Here is a 19,592-nt window from a genome sequence, read left to right as displayed (position 1 = left end):
TTTTTTTCAACATTTCCTTAGGAGAAGGAGGGGGGGGAAAAAAAACCCAAACCCCAAGCAGCAATATTTTTGGACCAGCCTGGCTCTATATAGCCTGAGGAAGCTCTTCCCTACCTACACGCCCGGCACCATTTACATTTCTCTGGCAAACACTCGTCCTCCGGGATTTCACCGGGAGGAGTTTGCACTCCATGGGAATCCAGCCCTCCCTGGGATGCTTGGGAATGACCCCGATGGACTCACCAGGATGTCGGTGACCAGCCAGTGCCTCCAGAAGCGGTTCCGGGGGTTGGCTCTGTTGGGAGAGTCGGGATCCACCATCACCAGGACGTATTTCTTGTGCTGCAAGAGAGCAGAGGGAGACACTGTGGGCATGGGGTGACAGCAAGAATCCCCAAAATCCCTCTTTTTCCACTCTTTCCCAGCAGGTGCACTCTGAGGGTTGTATCACCCCAGAGGGGAGTGAGGAATGGGCGCCAGGGGAGGCCAAAAACCCGCTTGGGATGGTTTAATCCCAAATCTTTCCAGAGGAAAAATGTGGGTTCTGCCTCCTCCAAAGAAAAGAATTTTTGGGATCCAGTGGTGACTGGGGACAAGCTGGGTGCCCCATCCTCCGTGGGGGCGGCTGTGAGGAGCCAAACTCTGCCCCACGCATCCCAAATTAACCAAAAGCTGCTCCTGGGATGCTCCTGGGGCTCAGGTACCACTCCTGGGTGATGGAATTGGGCAAAGAGAGCTGGGATTTATGGATGACACCGCTTTAGCCCCCAGGAAACCCCCACAGCCCACCCCCCGTCCCCACTGAGGGCGCCCAGCACCCCGAGGTGCCCCCAGCATGGAGCCCACACGGATATTTTGGTCCATCGAGGGTGGAGCTGGGTTGGAAGTGACCTTTGGAGGGAAAATCTGCTGATCTGCAGGGATTTGGCAGGACCTCAGGCACCAGATTATCCCACAAGCACCTGGATTAAGGGATCTATATCCTAATAAAACCTCCAGGTGCATCTGCCAGGGCGCCAGTGGTGCCACGCTCCGCTCCAGCTGCCCCGGGGGCTGGGCTTTCACCAGCAGCCCGGGATTTAGCCCTACAATTCCCACTGGAATTAGCTGGAGCTCTGTGGCTGCATCCCTGGCCTCTTGTGAAACCAGGCAGGGATTTGCACAGCGAGGTTTGTGGGGCTGACTCAATATTTCTGCTCCATTTCCCAACCTCTGGTTGGGGTAAACGAGGCAAACAAAAACCCCTGGAGCGTTGCCATAACCAAATTCCCCCTCTGCCCCTTTCCCGTGGCACCCCTTAAACCTCTCAAAGACCCCACCTCCGCAGGGAGCGCCACTTTGAACCAGAAAACGCGGATTTCAACCCATTCCGCCACCAGCTTGCAACAGTTGCAGAGAAAATCCCAAACTCCTGCAAAACCACCCCGCCCGGGAGCGCGGCCGCTGCCCCGCTCCCTAAATCCCAGCCTGGCATCATCCGGGGTGGGGGAATTCCATCAACCCTGCAGATGTGAGCGTGGGAAAGGGGCCGCGCTGGCGGCACCACGCGAGGCTCAAGGTCGGGACCTCGGGGCTGAGCCCCACCACGCTCCCAGCTGCGGCCGGCTGAGGGAAAAAACAGAGGGGAGAAGCAGCAAAATAGGTGTTTAATGGGAAAAAGGAGGAGGAGGAGGAGGAGGACGACAAGGAGGAGGAGGAGGAGGAAGAGGAGGAGGGGAGGAGGGGGAGAAGAAGCCCGACAACCCAAAAACCCTACGCTGCAAGTGTGAAGGAATTTGAGCTCTAACTTTGGGGAGGGTGCGGAGCCGAGCTCGGCGTTTCTGAATCTCTCGGCTCCGCTCGGAGCCCAGCTGGTGGGAACAGAACGTGTAGTCATGGGACTGTCATCGTGTGCTGTCCAGGTTAACATGTAGCATTTCTATTACTATTAACAGACTTTCTGCTCCTCACTCCATCTGTTCTTCGAAATAATTGCAGTTGTACAGACCATGCCTTCGCTCCAGGCAGGCTCTGGGGAGAGGATAGTGCTTTTATGCAAAAAAAAAAAAAAAAAAAAAAAAAAAAATTATAAAAAAAAAAAAAGAAAAAAGAAAAAAAAGAAAAAAAAAAAGGAAAAAAATGGGGAGGGAAAAAAAAAATAAAGTGTTAAAAAATAACAGCAAACACGAGAATAGAGTGCAAGTGAAGCTAACAGCAGGCTCGGAATTGGGGACAGATTGTGGCCTAGAAAGGTGACGGCGCACGCGGCCGGGGGCCGGCGGGGCCAGACCCCCGTGGGGACAGGAGCTGGGGTCAGCGCCCCGAGCCGGGCTGGCCCCGCGGATTTTTCTCTCTCCTCACCTGCCGGCCACCCTAAGAGCCACAATCCCTCACCTTCCAGCTAAAGATAGCAAAGCTTTCCCCGAGCCGAGTTAATCCCGGCTGCTCATCCCGCGCTGCTCCCGAGGCTGCGCCAGCCCCCCAAAGCCACCCCAAAACCCCCCTGTGCGACACCCCTGGGCCATGCCGGGCACCCCAAACACGGGGGAGGTGGTTTTGAACTGCTTGCGAGCAGCAGAGCGGCCCGAGTGTGATGATTTTGGGGGTTTTTAATGCTGAAATCCCTCCTCGACACAGGCTAACAGCATTAGCTGCTGTCAGGGCTGCAGACGGGAGCCAGCCCCGAGTGACACGGGAGCTGCTCAGCTCTACAAGCATGAGCCAGCCCCGGGGATTTTGGGAGAGGAGGAAAGTGGCTTTAGATCAGAAAATTCCTCCAGTGCCACAAGAGCAGGCGGCATCTTGCTGTGCAAAGGGAAGGGAGGAAGGGGGACAGGGAAGAAAAAGCCGCTTTGGGCTGCTGCAGATGAAAATTCCGGGGAGCAAAACACCCCCAAGGCTTCCTCGGTCACTCCTGCTCGAGGAGGAGGTGCTGGAGCGCAGGACCCAGTGGGGACAGAGCGTGTCCTATCAGAGTCATGGAATCGTGGAATGGGCTGGGTGGGAAGGGATTTAAAGCCCATCGAGTGCCACCCCTGCCATGCCCAGGGACACCTCCCTCTGTCCCAGGGTGCTCCAGCCTGGCCTTGGGCACTGCCAGGGATCCAGGGGCAGCCACAGCTGCTCTGGGAATTCCATCCCAGCCCCTCCCCACCCTCCCAGCCAGGAATTCCTTCCCCATATCCCATCCATCCCTGCCCTCTGGCAGTGGGAAGCCATTCCCTGTGTCCTGTCCCCCCATCCCTTGTCCCCAGTCCCTCTCCAGCTCTTTTGGAGCCCCTTTAGGCCCTGCAAGGAGCTCTGAGCTCTCCCCAGATCCTTCCCTTCTCCAGGCTGATGTGTGACACCAACCGGGTCACGCTTCCAAGGCCACCCTTCCCTGCTTCCTCACCCCAGGACACTTTAAAACCAACATTTAACCACTGACGGGAGCTGCCACCTTCCCAAGGACTCGGATCCGTGTCTGCACCGCCCAGCTCTGCCCCTCACACCCCTGGGAAGGGGCATCCTGCCCTGATCCTCCACCCTCTGCGGAGCCGGAGCAGCAGAGCTGGTGGCAGATGACAGGAGCGCCGCATTCCGTGTTTTCCCCGCTGATTGTTTCTAGAGGGAAAGCAGCAGGGAAATATCCAGTTATTCCCGCAGAAAGCATTAGCTGCTCCAATTAGGCACAGGTTTAGGAAACTTGCTCCGAGCAGGCAGGGACTTTTCCAAGAGGCAGGCAGGCGGGAGAGGGATTTTGTGCGCCGGGGATACACACGGAGCTCAACAGATCCCGCGGAGCCGGGGCTGCACAGGAATTAAAGACTTATCCAAATGAAAGCAAATAGGGTGTTAAGCGACACACATGTAGAGCGAGCGGTTTCCTTGGAAACCGGCGCACATGGAAGCAGCACACATGCAGTGCTCCGGTGTTTTCGGCAGCGCCGGGGTGGCCTCGGAGCTCTGCCCTGCCAGGGATACCCGGCTTGGGTTGGGCATGGAGGTGGGTGAGCCCTGCAGTGCCCGTTGTGGGTGCGTCCATCCCGTTGGCATCTGTTTTACCACGGCGTGGAGGAAAAACGGATTAAAATGTGCTTTATTCTGTGAAGGGGAGACGGATGGTGCCCGGCTTTGCCGTAGGAATTCCATCCCAAAATTAAGGAACAAAGCCCCAGCCAGGCCCCAGCCCAGCGCCTGCTTCCCGGCACAGGGAATGAACAGGTTTGGATGGATCCCGTCTGGATCCTCCCAGCTCACCCATCCCTCAGAGCCGTTCCCTGCCCGCACCCACCCCGAGCACGGGATGTTCCCTGCACCAGCCCCTCGCCACTCACGGGATGAGGTGAAATTTCCAGCTGCCCCAATGCCACCCACATCCTTGACAGCTCGGAAGGAATTTCCCTGGCTGCCGAAGGAAATCATGGCACGGGCAGGTTGCGATGGAATCTGAGCCAAAAACCTTTCACCTCCCCGGGAGCTGCAGCCTGGCGTTGCCACAGCGTGGATTATCCCAGTGTGAAGGACTTTGATGGCATGAGATGATCCAGGCCGGTCCCACCGGTGAGGAGATGGGATGGGGGGGATGCACCCCAAGCACGCAGCGCTCACGCTGGAGCCAGGGAAGAGCTGGGTTTATGCAATTACAAACCAGAAAACCTCAATCTACCCCAAAACCACCTTCCAGAGCAGGGCAGGAGCTCCTGGCTGGGAAGGGAGCTGGGAAGAGTACCCAGAACGCTGGGAAACATCAACCCAGCTCACCTCGGGGATGCTTGGAGGGTCCAGCTCACGTCCCACCAGTGCAGGAGTCGGAGGTGGAAGCGCCGCCAGCACCAGCTGAGATTTGAGATCAATCTGGGCTTTTTTCTTGGCTTGTCCCCAGTACTAAAAAGTTTCTATAACAGGCACCGACTTTGCAATTCTGCTGCTGCTGCCTCGCCAGAGAGAAATTCCAGCTCCTTCCTCGGTGGCAAAGAACTTGTTTGCGACCGAGTTGTGTTGTGGCTTCGGGAAGGAGCTGCCGAGCGCGGGCAGGATTTCACCTCCTCGTTTTCCACCTGCGCCTCGCCACTTCCACGGGCAAGAAAAACCAGGTCAGCAGAATTAACCCTGCTCCGCAGGACTTGCCCAAGGGGACAAGAGGCACCTGCTGAAGGCTTGGCCCAACTCTCCCAGGCCTGGCTCCCCCCCGGCTCCCGCTGCCGAAGGGAACTTCATTGAATTTCCAACTGCAGCTCTCCCCATCCTTCTGCTCTCCCTCGGGGCTCCCTCACCGGCCAAATATTTATGCAGCCTAATGTCCTAATGAGGATTGATTCACCCGGGATTGTTAAGGGGTGTGTGTGAAAGGGCTGTTCCCAGATTAAGGGCTTGGGATGCTCTAAGGAATGGATTATTTGCTCTGGAAGAACAGTTTGTTTTCCCTCAGAGCGAATTCGAGCAGCTCTGCGCAATCAAACTGCAATGGGGATGTTACACACCCAACAGAACCAGGCAGAAAGTGGGATGAATATTCCAAAGGGTCCCTGGTGCTGGAAATGCAGGTGACTGGCGCACTTCTGGGGAAGGAGGGGAGCAACAGGCTGTGATTCCTCAATCAAGGACCCCACTGTGGCTCCACTTTGGGTTCCCCAAATCGAGTTCCACCTAAATCATCAAGAGCAAAACATCAGGGAAATGGAACCACAGCTCCCAGCCAGGAGAGACATCCAGGAGGGAATCAACACCCCGAGAACTCCCCGCTCCAGCTGCCCCCCTTTTTCCCAGGAGCTGTTTATTGCCGCTGGAGCCTAATGAGCACCACGCACTCGTCCCCGGGCTGGGGACACCGCGGCCGGCCCCGCTCCGCGGGCAGGGCAGCCGGGATGGACTCGGGAAGCGACACATTTCCCGAGCGGTGTGTGAGGAGGAGGAGGAGGAGGCGGCGGCGAGCGGCCGTGGTGGCAGAGCGCAGCCGTCCAGCCCAATTACTATCACGCAGGGGGACACATGGATTGGTGACATTTGACATTTTCTACACAATATTTTGATGCAGAATGGCACCTCCGTCACAAATTATTTTCCAAAACTTGGCTTGGGTTCTGGTGGTTTTTTTTTTTTTTTTCCTTGTTTTTTTTTTTTTCTTTTTTTCTTTTTTTTTCTTGGGGAAAAAATACAAAACTAAAAGCGTCGCACAGGGGTGGCATTTGCAGGCGAGCAAAGGGAAGGGTCGTTGCTGTCCCCTCTGTGGCTGTGCCACCGAGTGGGAAAACAAAGGGGAAAATGCGCCCAGAAATTCCAGGCTTTGCTCCTGGATGATCCTTGGGGACCCTCAAACGCTTTTTCCCTGCTCCCTCCCGTGATTCCTGAGATGTCCCAGCTCGGGAGTATCAGGGGACCAGACCCCTCCTGGCAAGCCAGGGGTTCTCAGCGCTGGGAATTGCTGAACTCGGTGCTACCAGACACCTCAGCGAAGCTGAAATGACTTTAAATGCCTAAACATTTTAAAACAAACCCTGGAACAATTCAGCTCTGAACTCCTTGCCTGCTCTCTCTCCCTCCTCGCTCTCTCTCTCCCATTTTTACGGTTTCCAGAGCTGTTTTACGCCTCATTACCTGCACACTGTGAGTGATGTCTGTCGGTCCTAGAGCTGTAAATACCTTAAATCATGCTTCATTAAGAATATCTCTGGTGCTATTAAAGAGCTATAATAGACAACGAGTTAACAGATGATTAAATATGAACTCCATTTGTGTCACTCACCGCGGGCAGGAAGAGGCTTTAAGTTTTTTAAACTCGCTCTCATTATCTGGGGAAGTGGCGGGGATGGAGGGGGATGGAGGGAGGCTCGCCTGGGATGAAGGGATGCTGGCTTGGAAATGCGGGGATGGGGGTGGAGAGGGGCTCAGGTGGGGATGGAGGGAGGCTGGCATGGGGTGGAGGGATGTGGGCATGGAAATGGAGAGGTGGGGATGGAATTTTGTACGGGATGAAAGGATGCTGCTGTGGAAATGGAGGGATGGGGATGGAGGGGGGATGGAGGGATGCTCCTGTGGAAATGGAGGGATGGAAAGATGTTCCTGTGGAAATGGAGGGATGGGGATGGAGGGGGGATGGAGGGATGCTCCTGTGGAAATGGAGGGATGGAAAGATGTTCCTGTGGAAATGGAGGGATGGGAATGGAGGGGGGATGGAGGGATGTTCCTGTGGAAATGGAGAGGTGGGGATGGAGGGATGTTCCTGTGGAAATGGAGGGATGGGAATGGAGAGGAATGGAGGGATGTTCCTGTGGACATGGAGGGATGGGAATGGAGGGATCCCCACGTGGAGATGGAGGGATGTTCCTGTGGACATGGAGGGATGGGAATGGAGGGGGGATGGAGGGATGCTCACCTGGGATGAAGGGATGCACCCATGGAAATGGAGAGATGGGGATGGAGAGGTTTTTGCACGGGATGAAAGGATGCTCACATGGAAAGGGAGGATTTGGGATGGAGGGATGCTCACATGGAGATGGAGGGATGGGAATGGAAGAATCCTCACATGGAGATGGAAGGATGCTCCTGTAGACATGGAGGGATGAGAATGGAGGATGCTTTGTGTGGAGATGGAGGGATTCCCTCGTGGGGATGGAGGGATGGAAGGATGCTGTGAATGGGAGGATGGAATGGAAGAATGTTGTGGAATGTGTGGAGATGGAGGGATGGGGATTGAGGGATGCTCACATGGAGATGGAGGGATGGGGACTGAGGGATGCTCACATGGAGATGGAGGGATGGGGACTGAGGGATGCTCACATGGAGATGGAGAGAGGGGGATTGAGGGATGCTCACATGGAGATGGAGGGATGGGGACTGAGGGGTGCTCACATGGAGATGGAGAGAGAGGGACTGAGGGATGCTCACATGGAGATGGAGGGATGGGGACTGAGGGATGCTCACATGGAGATGAAGGGATGGGGATTGAGGGATGCTCACATGGAGATGGAGAGAGGGGGATTGAGGGATGCTCACATGGAGATGGAGAGAGAGGGATTGAGGGATGCTCACATGGAGATGGAGAGAGGGGGATTGAGGGATGCTCACATGGAGATGGAGAGAGGGGGACTGAGGGATGCTCACATGGAGATGGAGAGAGGGGGATTGAGGGATGCTCACATGGAGATGGAGAGAGGGGGACTGAGGGATGCTCACATGGAGATGGAGAGAGGGGGATTGAGGGATGCTCACATGGAGATGGAGAGAGGGGGATTGAGGGATGCTCACATGGAGATGGAGAGAGGGGGATTGAGGGATGCTCACATGGAGATGGAGAGAGAGAGGGACTGAGGGATGCTCACATGGAGATGGAGGGATGGGGACTGAGGGATGCTCACATGGAGATGTAGAGGAGCTCACATGGGGATGGAGGGATGTTCCCATGGAGACAGAGGGATGCGGGCCCCAGGGGTGGGGCACAAGGATGCTCCTGCACCGGGAACACCCGGGAGGCACCAGCTCCTCCACGTTGTGACCCCAAGCTGATGATCCTTGCTCAGATTTTCCCGTCTGGGGGATGCATGGGTATCTGGGAAGAAGGCTGGCAGCACGGATGGAGATGCAAAAGGGATTGAGCATGGCTGGCTCTCCAGTACTAGAATAGCTCAGCACAAATGAATTGCCAAAGCACAAATTAAATAATAATTAATCCCATTAAAATCCCATGAGCACAAAAAAATACCGGGGAAAATTAAATAATGAGTGTTTTCTTCTCTTCTGGATTAGATTTTGCTCTGGGAAAAGAAAGAGCATTTTCACAGGCTCCAGCACAAGTGGAATTATCCCACGGCCACAGTCCCGGCTCCCTGCTGGGCTCGGGGCTGTGGATGGAGCCAAACACCCGGCACACCTATCCCAAACTGGCCACGGAGAAACGGAGCTGGGAAGGGGCTGGAGCCCCAGGAGAGGCTGAGGGAGCTGGGAAAGGGGCTCAGCCTGGAGCAAAGGGGGATCAGGGGGAACCTTGTGGCTCTGCACAAGTCCCTGACAGGAGGGGGCAGCCGGGGGGGTCGGGCTCTGCTGCCAGGGAACAGGGACAGGAGGAGAGGGAACGGCCTCAGGCTGGGCCAGGGGAGGCTCAGGGTGGACAGCAGCGGGAATTTCCTCATGGAAAGGGAGGTCAGGCTTTGGAAGGGGCTGCTCAGGGAGGTTTGGAGTGCCCATCCCTGGGGGCACCCAAGGAAGGGCTGGAGGTGGCACTCAGAGCTCTGGGCTGGGGACGAGGTGGGCATCGGGCTGGACTCGATGATCTTGGAGGGCTTTTCCAACCTCAACCACTCTGTGATTCTGAGGGAGGAGGATTTGGGGACAAAGACAGACCCTGGCTGTAGGAAATCCAGGCGATCTGAGCATGCCCCACTTCAGGAATGTGGCCGCTGTCCCAGCAGACATCCTCGCGGTCTTTGTGAGGAATCGTATCACACCCTGCAGCACACGAGGCTGAGAGGAGCCTCCCCAGCTCCTCACCAGCCTCTCTCCCATCCCATCCTCCACAGGGATCAGCCCTAAAACCCTCCAGACCTGGACAGGCCCCTATGGGAACTGTCTGGCTCTGCTCCATGCCCTGTGTAGGAGACACGGGATGATGCTCAGCGGGTACCACACCCCCCCCCCCCCCCCCCCCCGGCCACCAAACCCCAGCGCTGCCTCCATTCCCCTGCTCCAAGAGAAAACCCACGGCCTGATTCCTTACAGGGAGAAGACCGGGATAAAACCCCACTCCTACGAGCTCCCAGCGCTCTCCCCCTGCTCGCTGATCAATCCCGAACACCCCCCGACCCCTCGCTGCCAGCCCCGACCCCTCGCCAGCCCCGACCCCTCCGCAGGGACCCCGGGCCGCCCCCGAGGCCACCGATGGTCCCGGGGTGGCCTCGGAGCTGGCGGCCGGCGCTGGGGGGGACGGTGACACTCCTGTCCCCAGGGACGGCGCCGGTAATTGAATCTCAGCGCTGCGGCTCGGCCGGGGCCGCTCCGGGATTGAGTTAACTGGAAATGCCATTTCCTCGCTGTCCAAACTCCGCAGCGCCCCGAGGTCCTTATCAGCGGCCGCGGGTCCCCTCTGCTCCCTCGCCGCGACCTCGCGGCCCCTCCGGCGCCGGGGTCAGGCGGCTGCGGCTCCCAGGGTCACCCGAGGAAATTAATCCCGGAGCCCCCTGGGAGCTTCAGCCGGAGCGATGGCAAAAGCAGGGAGGGGAAAAAAATATCTCGGCTCCATTTGGGGGGAAATTAAAGCATTTCAGGAGCGGCGGGAGCTGCTCCGTCCGGCTCCATCCCTGGGGATGCAGCACCGACCCACCCACGGCATCCATTTACCTGCTGGAACCCCCTCCCAGCACTTGGAATTTGCTGCTTCCGAGTTGTGAGTATCCAAAAGCACAGCCAGGGCCTTTCTCCCAGCCCTATGCACCAAATGAAATATATTATAAAATACAGATGATATATAATAGATCATATATTGGGAATAAATATTATATATCTCCTGAATTTCCATATAGAATAGGTACATTTGTGTCTTTATATATATATTTCTAGATATTTTTGTATATATTCTATATTATATATATATTTTCTATATATTCTATATATTCTATATGTTCTATATATCCAATATATTCTATATATTCTCTATCTATTCTCTATACATTCGCTGCATATTCTCTGTATATTCTCTGTATATTCTCTGTATATTCTCTGTATATTCTCTACATATTCTCTATTAATTCCATACATACATTTATATATGTTCTATATGGAAATACACACTATATTCCAGATAGAGATGTATTGGAAGCACAGATGTATTCCCAATATCACTTAGGAACAGGACCCCGCCTTGAGATCTCATTAAAAAGCTGTTTAAATCGAGGAATAATGGGAGAAATCTACCCCCAGAAAGAGCTTCGGGAAAACAACCAAGAGCTCACCCTCCCTCCACACAAACTGCTCTTGCCAGGAACAGGAGGGAAAAGATGCTCAGCTCAGAACTTCCCTCCCTGGTAAAATATTTAATAATAAACTCAGAGGAGAAGCCAACTGTCTCCCTTGGATGTGGTTTTCATTCGGAAGTTAAGGGGAGTTTTATTTCCAATCCAAAAAATCTACTTTTTTTTTTTTTTTCTATTATTATTTTAATTTTTTTTTCTTTTTTTAAAAAAATTCCTGAAGTATGTTTTGTTCTGATAATTCCATCCTGTCACGGCGAATCAATCCCAGCTGCGATGGACGCGGGGAGATGACACCCGCGTCACACTCCATCCCCCTCCGGCCACCTTTTCCCGAGGCTCCCCGGCACTTTGTTAATCGATCCCGGCCGAAAAGCCGGGAATAACATTTGGAACTACCCCGAGCGCCACAACGGCCGCGTTAATGCGTTAATTCCCACGATGCCTCGGCGCTTTGAAATCCCGGGGAAAGAAAAATGGGGGAAGCTGAAATGAGTCCTGTGAAAAGGAACAGGGCATCATTAACGCAGCCGGATCCGTATCACAGGCTGCAGCAATTATTCCCGGGTGGAACACGGCAAGCTGTGAAGAGCTTTCATTACCAGGGGTGTTCCAGGTCCCTCACCTCTGGCCAATCTCCCGCTAAAACGGGCATTTTCTGCACCACGGATTCCAGCTCCATTTAAATCCATAATTGCTCTGATTGGGGGGCATACGGAGCACGGGGAATTCATGACTGAGAAATCTATTAGGCAATAAGTTGGTTACTTCCAGGCACCTTGAAGGCACCTCGCCTCAGTCGCTGCCCGGCTCGGGGAGGGGGTGGCTGGAGGTGCTGATTTCCAGGGGGTGCGCTCTGCCCTGGCTCCCCTGCGCCTCAATTACCTTCCCGGGTCACCAAGGGGGAATTCAATCAGGGAAGCAGCCCATGGGATGCTGCTTCTGCCTTGGAAATGCAATTCCCTGCCGCCGGCAAATATCCCTTTCCCAACCCACGGTGGATGTTGGATGGGCTTTTGTCGTTCCCCAGGCCAAGCAGGAGGTGTTTGCTCCAGGGGGTCTCAGGTGTGGATCAGGAATGATCCCTCCACCAGGGTTTTCCCTCTTGTATCCCTCATTCTGTACAGAGATGCTCAGGTGTGGATCAGATGTGATCCCTCCATCCTTATTTTTCCCACTCCTGTATCCATGTTTGGTCCAGGGATGCTCAGGTGTGGATCAGATCCGATCCCTCCATCCCAGTTTCCCTTCTCCTGTATCCCCTCTTTGCTCCTGGGATGCTCAAGTGTGGATCAGATCCAATCCCTCCATCCCTGTTTCTCCTTTTCCTGTATCCTGACCTGGCTAAAGGGATTCTGGGGAGTGGATCGGGTGTGATCCCTATTTCCCTTCTCCTGTACCCATGTGCTGCTCCTGGGATGCTCACGTGTGGATCAGGTGTGATCCCTCCATCCCTATTTCCCCTCTCCTGTATCCTGGACTGTGTTTGATCCAGGGTGTGCATCAGACATGATCCCACCATCCCTATTTTCCCTCTCCGGTGTTCCCTGCTTGCTCCAGGGATGTTCAGCTATTAGGGTTTGTTTGTTCAGCTTTTAGGACTGTGTTTGGTCCAGGGTGTGGATCAGATATGATCCCTCCATCCCTGTTTCCCCTCTCCTGTATCCCTGTCTGGTCCAGGGTGTGGATCACACACCACCCCTCCATCCTTATTTCCCCCTCTCCAGTTTTCCCCCCAAACAGCCCTTTGGAAACCAACCCCAAACCATTTTAATGCCTTTTTTTATCATTCCTTTGTACCAAAATGGGCGCATTCCCCGTGGATACAGCAGAAACCCCACAGATTTCACCGTGGCCTTTCCCACCTCCCTACCAAACCCTGGGTGAGTTGTGCAGCCCGGGGTTCTCCATTCCCTGGGGCTCTCCATTCCCTGGGGCTCTCCATTCCCTGGGGATGCTGCCGGAAACGGGAGACAATAGTCTATTCTGCTCTTCCTCCCCATCCCTGTATCCAAGTGCCTTCCAGGAGTGCATTAAATGATGCGATTAACATCTGTCACATGCGCTCCAGTCTCTCTTTCAGCCTCTCCCAGGGGAAGCAGCCGCACGTGCAGGGAAAGGGTTTGTTTTGGTGGATTCAGATCTTTTTTTTCCAAGCTCTCGGAGCATGGGGGGATTGCGTCTCTGTGGGGGAAGTGTCCCGTGCTTGGAGCAGGATGGGGGGCGATGGAGGATTCCAGCCAAATCCCGGTGTTTGGGGTGATGGATCGAGCCAAAAGCTGCTCCTGGAGTGAGAGGGGGTTTTGGGAAGATGCTGAGGGTTTGGAGCAGAGGCAGCAGCAGCATTCCATGATTCCCACAGTGGGATGGCCCGTCCCTGTTTATACCCAAACCCCAAAACCCTTTCTGGAGGGTTCATGGGTGTAGATTTCTCCCATTATTCCTAAACATTTTTAAATGAGATCTCACGGGAGGCTCCTGTTCCTAAGGGCTGATCTCCCTTCCCTGTTTATACCCCAAAATCCAAACCCTGCTGGAAAAAAAATGCCCATTTCCTGCACGTTTCCATTTGCTCCTGGCAGAGCTGAGCCCGGCGCCTTTAACCTACAACCCAACCTGTGGCTGCTCCCAGAAAAACCCCACATCCCATGTTGACATGGAGATTCTCCCTCTTCTCCCCATCCTGCAGCACCAAAGGCAACTCCTCAATTCCCAAAACCCACCAAAATCGACACCAGCAGCGCCGCTGTGACACCGCAGGGCAGGGACGCTCCAGCATCCCAGAGATCGGAAGGACAAAACCCCATTTAGGGGGATCAACCCCTTCTGTGGGATTTGGGGTTTTTTTGGGGTGGGAGAGGGGGAGAGAAAGGATGAAGCAGCATCTTCACAGGACAGGCAGGAGGGATGGGATGCTGCTCCCACAGCCAGGATTCCTTTTAATTGATTTCTCACGGTTTGGTGGCTCCCGGCTTTAATTACACCGCAAATGTTTGCCGATGCAATTATGGAGCACATGCCATAAAGCTGTTCGAGGGTGCCACCAGGTCCTGGGGTCTTCATTTCTTTTTGGCCTCGAGAGGGGAAAAACAGAGATCCTGCTTCCTGCCCAGATCCCTGGGGATCAATCCTGGTCCCACGGTGGGTTTCTTTGCGGCTGGGAGGGTTGGTTTGGATTTTTTATTTTTTTTTCCTTTTGGTTTAATATAGTAAAAGGGAAAAAAAAACCAAACCAAAAACCAAAAAAACAAACTAAAAATGTGCCTTGCAGCAGCTCGTCTGGGGGGTGAAATAATCCACTCAACATTCCGATTATCAGCTAATGCACATTTGCATTAGAATGGGTTAGAAGAGCTCCCGGGATGGAGCAAGATCCCTACGGATCAGCCACTGGCCTTACACAGAAAAGCCACGGATCCTTGCCCCGAGCACAAAACCGCTCAGGGATGCAGTGCCAGATAGAGCATTAAACACGTGGAATATAAAATAAAAGTAGCATTTTATAAGCTGTAAAAAAAATGCATTTCGGTATTATTAGATATAATGTACTGGAAGCTGTATTATATATAATATAGTGGGAAGACAAAATATTGTATCTAATGTGTTGGGAAAAGAGATCATTTATTACTAAAAATTATAAATCAATTTAAAATTAAATTGGGAATATATGGAAATCATATAAGGTTATTTGGAATATAGATATATTCGCTATATTCCTTGGGAATAAGACTGCGCTGTGAGATTTCACTACAAAATGATCGAGTTTGGGAATAACGCCGGGAAAAAAGCAGAACTGGGCAGAATTAGCCAGGGCAGCTGGTCCTGAGCCATGGTGCCAAATCCTGGCCTTCTCCTAAAGGCTTGGAAGTGCCTCAGGCCGGGATTCCCGTGACAATCCCACCAGCAGCACCCCTTGGCTCCGGCTCCGCGCCCATCTCAGCTTTAAACCCCCAGGAACCCCAGGAGCAGCGGCCTCATCCCGGGTGAAACGAAGGCGAGACGAAATTCCCGGTGTTGGAGCAAACCCTGACGCTGCACCTTTCCCACCTCAGCTGTCAAAACGAAGCCGTCGCCCGTGACGGCCCCCCCGGAGCCTCGTTAAAAATGTGGCGCTTCCCTAAGGCGAGCAGGGCAGACATGGCCAAATTAATGAGGATGTGACAGAGTTTACGGGGCGGATCAGACTCCTCTTCCCCTGGAATAAACCTGGCGACCGAGGGAGAAGAAGGGAAGGCGAGGCTGAGGGACGGCCGGGGGTTTGGGGAGCGTGTGCGCTCACCAAAAGAGCAATCCTGTCCTTGTCACTGTTCATCAGGCACAGGGACAAGCGGGAAACGCTCGGCCCTGCCGGGAAAGGAAGGGAATTCAACCTCCCTGCCCCGCGGATCCGGATCCGGCCTCCTCTGGATGCGCCGTGCCGGGAGCAGGTTTGCAAACACGTCCTTGCAGCTCTTCCACTTCGTTTCCCCATTGGAAAATAAATAAACGTCATTGTTTGGTTGTGTTTATTTTAGGGTGGTTTTTTTTCTTTGTTTGTTTTTTTTTTTTTTTTTTTAATCTCTCTTTTTCTGCTTTTTCTTTGTCCAATCTGGAAAGCAAAGAAATTCCAGCAAGAAGCTGGGATAGGCTGGAGGCATCTCCAGCTGGGCAAGGGGCACCTTGTCTGTGTGACAAGGAAAGATTTGCACCCCAAAACCCCACAGTGCCTAAAACGTGGAGCATCCACAGTCCCAATCCAAAAAAACCTGGGATTTGGTACCTCTGGAAGAATCCAGCTGATCCCACTGGAAATGCCGCTCCCAAAATGCCCAGCCCCCATAGATACAACCCTACAGCCGTGTCTGGAGGGGAAGGGACACCTGTGATCCCCCCTCCCGCCACCAACAGCATTTGAGGGGATCAGGAATTTTGGGAATGCGCGGAGAGGGTCCTGTTTGAGGGCACTTCTTTAATCCCAACCCCTTGAAAGCGAAATAAAGCTCGAAACAATCCTGAACCAACCCCTCGAGCCCAAACAGCAGCGAGATTCGGGAGCCAGTCCAAGCTCTGCAGCTTAGGCCCATCTCCAAATATCTCCCAACAAGTTTATTTATGGAAAATAAAATCAGTCCAAGATGTTCACAGCTCAGGAATATTTAATGCTATTTGGTGAGAAAGTATTTCCAGCGAGGAGGGAAGCGCGCGGCTCCCCGAGCCCAGCTCGCGGCATCGCACCGGGAACGGCGCCGGCACCGACCCACAGCGGTCACCCCAGAGCCCTGGACTGGTCTGACTGGATCAAACGCCTCCCTCATCTCGTTCATACCAATCCTGCTTAATTAGTTGGCTCTGGAGGCTGGGATGAGGCGAGCTATGGGAAGAGGAGGTGCTGAGGAATCTGCGAGGGGAGCGCTGCCGCTGGGTGCCACCGCATCCCTGAGGGGGGGGACACCTCATCCACCTTCCCAGGAGCGGGAAGGACGATTTCCGTGTGTGGGAAGAGGAGGGAACGGCGGCAGAGCAAACCCAGATGATGCTCAGACACAGATCCCTCCCCTGCTGCCCCTCTGGCAGCCAAAATCCCGGGAGCTGTGGCCACCTCGGCGCTGAGGTCACCCACAGAGGTCACGCGTGACACGGAGCTGTCTGCTGGGCCAGCCCCGGGTCAAGGGCAGGCCGGAGGCAGCGGTGATGGGAGTCACTTTAATAGACACCTGTCACCTGATGGGGAGCCTTAATGTGTCCCCCTGATCCCGTGGAATGTCCCCCCGATCCCACGGGACACGGATGAGCATCCTCAGGCACATCCCGGCTGCCACCACACGCTGGGTGGTGTCACCTTGGCCGACGGGGGGGGGACACGAAGCAGCCAGGGAGGGAGGGACAGAGCCAGGGCGAGGCCTGGACTTTACAAACAGCTCTAACATCCCTGCAAGACGTCTCCGAGTCATGCGCCGGGTTGGAAATGTCTCCCATTATCATCGTGAGTCATTCGTGACTCAGTGACATTTCTGGAATGGAAAAGCAGTGGCTGGCCCAGCCCTGCACTGCCCCACTCGGCGGCCACGCCAGCACTCCACGGATTAGTTCTGATCCTATTTCCCAAACAAACAATCCCCCGGAGCCAGCACTCCCCAGCCGGGATGTGCAGCCACTCGGGGACAGTCCCTTGGGATGGCAAGTTTTGGATTCCCACCCCAAGGGGTTTTGTTCCGTGTGGGAAAAGCTGGGATCCGAGCCCAACTTTGGCACTCGGGACAGAGGTAGCAGCCGGAGCAGCCCCAGGGATGTGATGAGCAGGGTGGGATTTCCTAAATCTTTATGTTTCAACGTAAAATCCTTAAAAACAAATAAAAACAACCATAACATCAATTAAAGCAGCTTCCAACAGCCCAGGACTGGCACACACAAAGCCAGGGTCACATTGCTGCTGCTGCAAATTCCTGCAGGAAAAAGGGGCCCAGAAACACTCGGACACATCAGGGTTGGAATGGTCACACTGGTGTTTCCCAGGGACAGGCGCTTTCATTAAGGCAGCCCTCATAGCTCCGTGTTATCCGGGGAACGGCCAAATCCAGGGCAGGAAACACTTGGTGAACTGATAACCCTGGATCACACAATTATTTCCCCCTTCTCTCCACGGTCCCTTTACAGCCCGTTATTAAAGCACTCGATTTTAGAGGCTGGGAGGAAGCTGCCCTCGGGGAAGGCACGGGGCCAGGATGCTCAGAGGTCGGGATGCTCAGGGGCTGGGATGATCAGAGGCTGGGATGATTGGAGGTCGGGATGATCAGGGGTCAGGATGCTTGGGAGAGAGGGATGCTCAGGGGCTGGGATGATCAGAGCCAGGGTGCTCAGGGGTCAGGATGCTCAGAGGATGGGATGCTTGGAGGCTGGGATGCTCAGGGACCAGGATTCCCAAAGGCTGGGATGTTCAGAGGGTGGGATACTCAGAGGATGGAAAGCCCAGGGATCAGAGTGCCCGGGGGTGAGGATGCTCAGAGGTCAGGATGCTCAGGGGTCGGAATGTGCAGGGACCGGGATGCTCCGGGGTGAGGACATTTGGAGGCTGGGATGTTCAGGGATCAGGATGCTCAGGGATCAGGACCCTTGGATGTCAGGATGCTCAGGGATCAGGATGCTCAGGGATCAGGATGTTCAGGGATCAGGATGCTCAGGGATCAGGATGCTCAGGGGTCAGGACCCCTGGATGTCAGGATGTTCAGGGATCAGGATGCTCAAGGATCAGGACCCCTGGATGTCAGGATGTTCAGGGATCAGGATGCTCAGGGATCAGGACCCCTGGATGTGAGGATACTCAGGGATCAGGATGCTCAAGGATCAGGACCCCTGGATGTCAGGATACTCAGGGATCAGGATGCTCAGGGGTCAGGATGCTCAGGGGTCAGGATACTCAGGGATCAGGATGCTCAGGGATCAGGACCCCTGGATGTCAGAATGCTCAGGGATCAGGACCCCTGGATGTCAGGATGTTCAGGGATCAGGATGCTCAGGGATCAGGACCCTTGGATGCCGGAATGCTCAGGCCCAGGCGTGACACCCACATTCCCCAACACCCCAATCCCTCCACACAGCGACGGTGCCCACAGGAACCCGGCATGGCTCCAACAGGAGCCGGCCCCAAAACAGAACCAACCCCTTGGAACGGGGACTTTGGGACACCGGGAAAACCCAGCTCGGTGCAGGAGCCTGCCCTGCACATCCCTCTTTGCCACCTGGTGATCGCCGGCACAGCTCGGCACCCGGGGAAGGCTCCGGCGGCGCCAGGACACATCAGAGCAGAAATAGACCCGGAGCCGTCGCCCCCCTCCCTGTCCCCGCCACCCCCTTTTTACTATTATGTCTGAGAGGAGCCGTCTCTCCTGGTTTTTTTCCCGATGATTTAATCGCTTGGTGATGAGGGCTGCCTGGCTGGGATACAACTGCGCTCTGGGCATCGCCAAAAGAAATGGGGGATCTAAAAAGAGGAGGAAGCATCAGTGGCAGCGACGCTGATTGACAGTGAATGAAATGAAGCGGCCAAATTCCATTGGCGTGGCTTGAAAATCCCAGGACGCTGCGGAGAGCTGATGGCTCCTTTCCTAGGGTTTTGCCAGAGCTGGCATTTGCCTTTCATCCTCGTTTAATTCACTGTTTGGAGACTGCCACGGGTTCGTGTGTGTGCGTGGTGGGGTTGGAATTGCACGGCTGCCCTCGTGGAGGAGGTTTTTTTTGTGTGCTGAGGTGTGCAAAGAGGGGGCAGAGACTTTCACCCCGTTCCTCGGCCACAGCTCGGCCTCGTGGCCGCGGGCCCTCGGGAAAAGCAACCCTTGGAGAGCAATTCCTACCCTGGATGCGGGTGATTAAACAGTTTATAAAGGATTTCCTGGAAAGGTGGCGTCTGTTGGGGCTTAAACTTCAAGTGCGGCCACTGGCAGGTGCCTGGGTGGGACATGGGTGACACGGTGAGGATGTTCGGAGGCTGGGATGCTCAGAGGTCAGGATCCTCGGAGGTTGGAATGTGCTGGGACCAGGATGCTCAGGGGTGAGGATATTTGGAGTGTGGGATGCTCAGAGCCTGGGATGCTCAGGGGTCGGGATGCTCAGGGGTCGGGATGCTCAGGGGTCAGGATGGTCAAGGATCAGGATGCTCAGAGGCCAGGATGCTCAGGGGTCAGGATGGTCAAGGATCAG

At 54.7% G+C, this 19,592-nt stretch overlaps 1 protein-coding gene across 5 annotated transcripts in view; it reads right to left on the bottom strand.

The window, feature by feature from the left end:
* PEBP4 (phosphatidylethanolamine binding protein 4) overlaps positions 1-19,592 on the bottom strand; it is an 83,267-nt gene that overhangs the window by 39,006 nt on the left and 24,669 nt on the right. For all 5 annotated transcript variants that reach the window (XM_069035607.1, XM_069035606.1, XM_069035605.1 and 2 more), the window contains one exon: positions 244-342. In XM_069035607.1, the coding sequence (XP_068891708.1) occupies positions 244-342 (99 nt within the window). The remainder of the gene's footprint in view (positions 1-243; positions 343-19,592) is intronic.

This window comes from Aphelocoma coerulescens, chromosome 22 (genome assembly GCF_041296385.1).
Source record: "Aphelocoma coerulescens isolate FSJ_1873_10779 chromosome 22, UR_Acoe_1.0, whole genome shotgun sequence".
Classification (NCBI taxonomy): Eukaryota; Metazoa; Chordata; class Aves; order Passeriformes; family Corvidae; genus Aphelocoma; species Aphelocoma coerulescens.
Note: the sequence above shows the minus strand (reverse complement) of the source record. Positions and strands in the feature narration are given on the sequence as shown.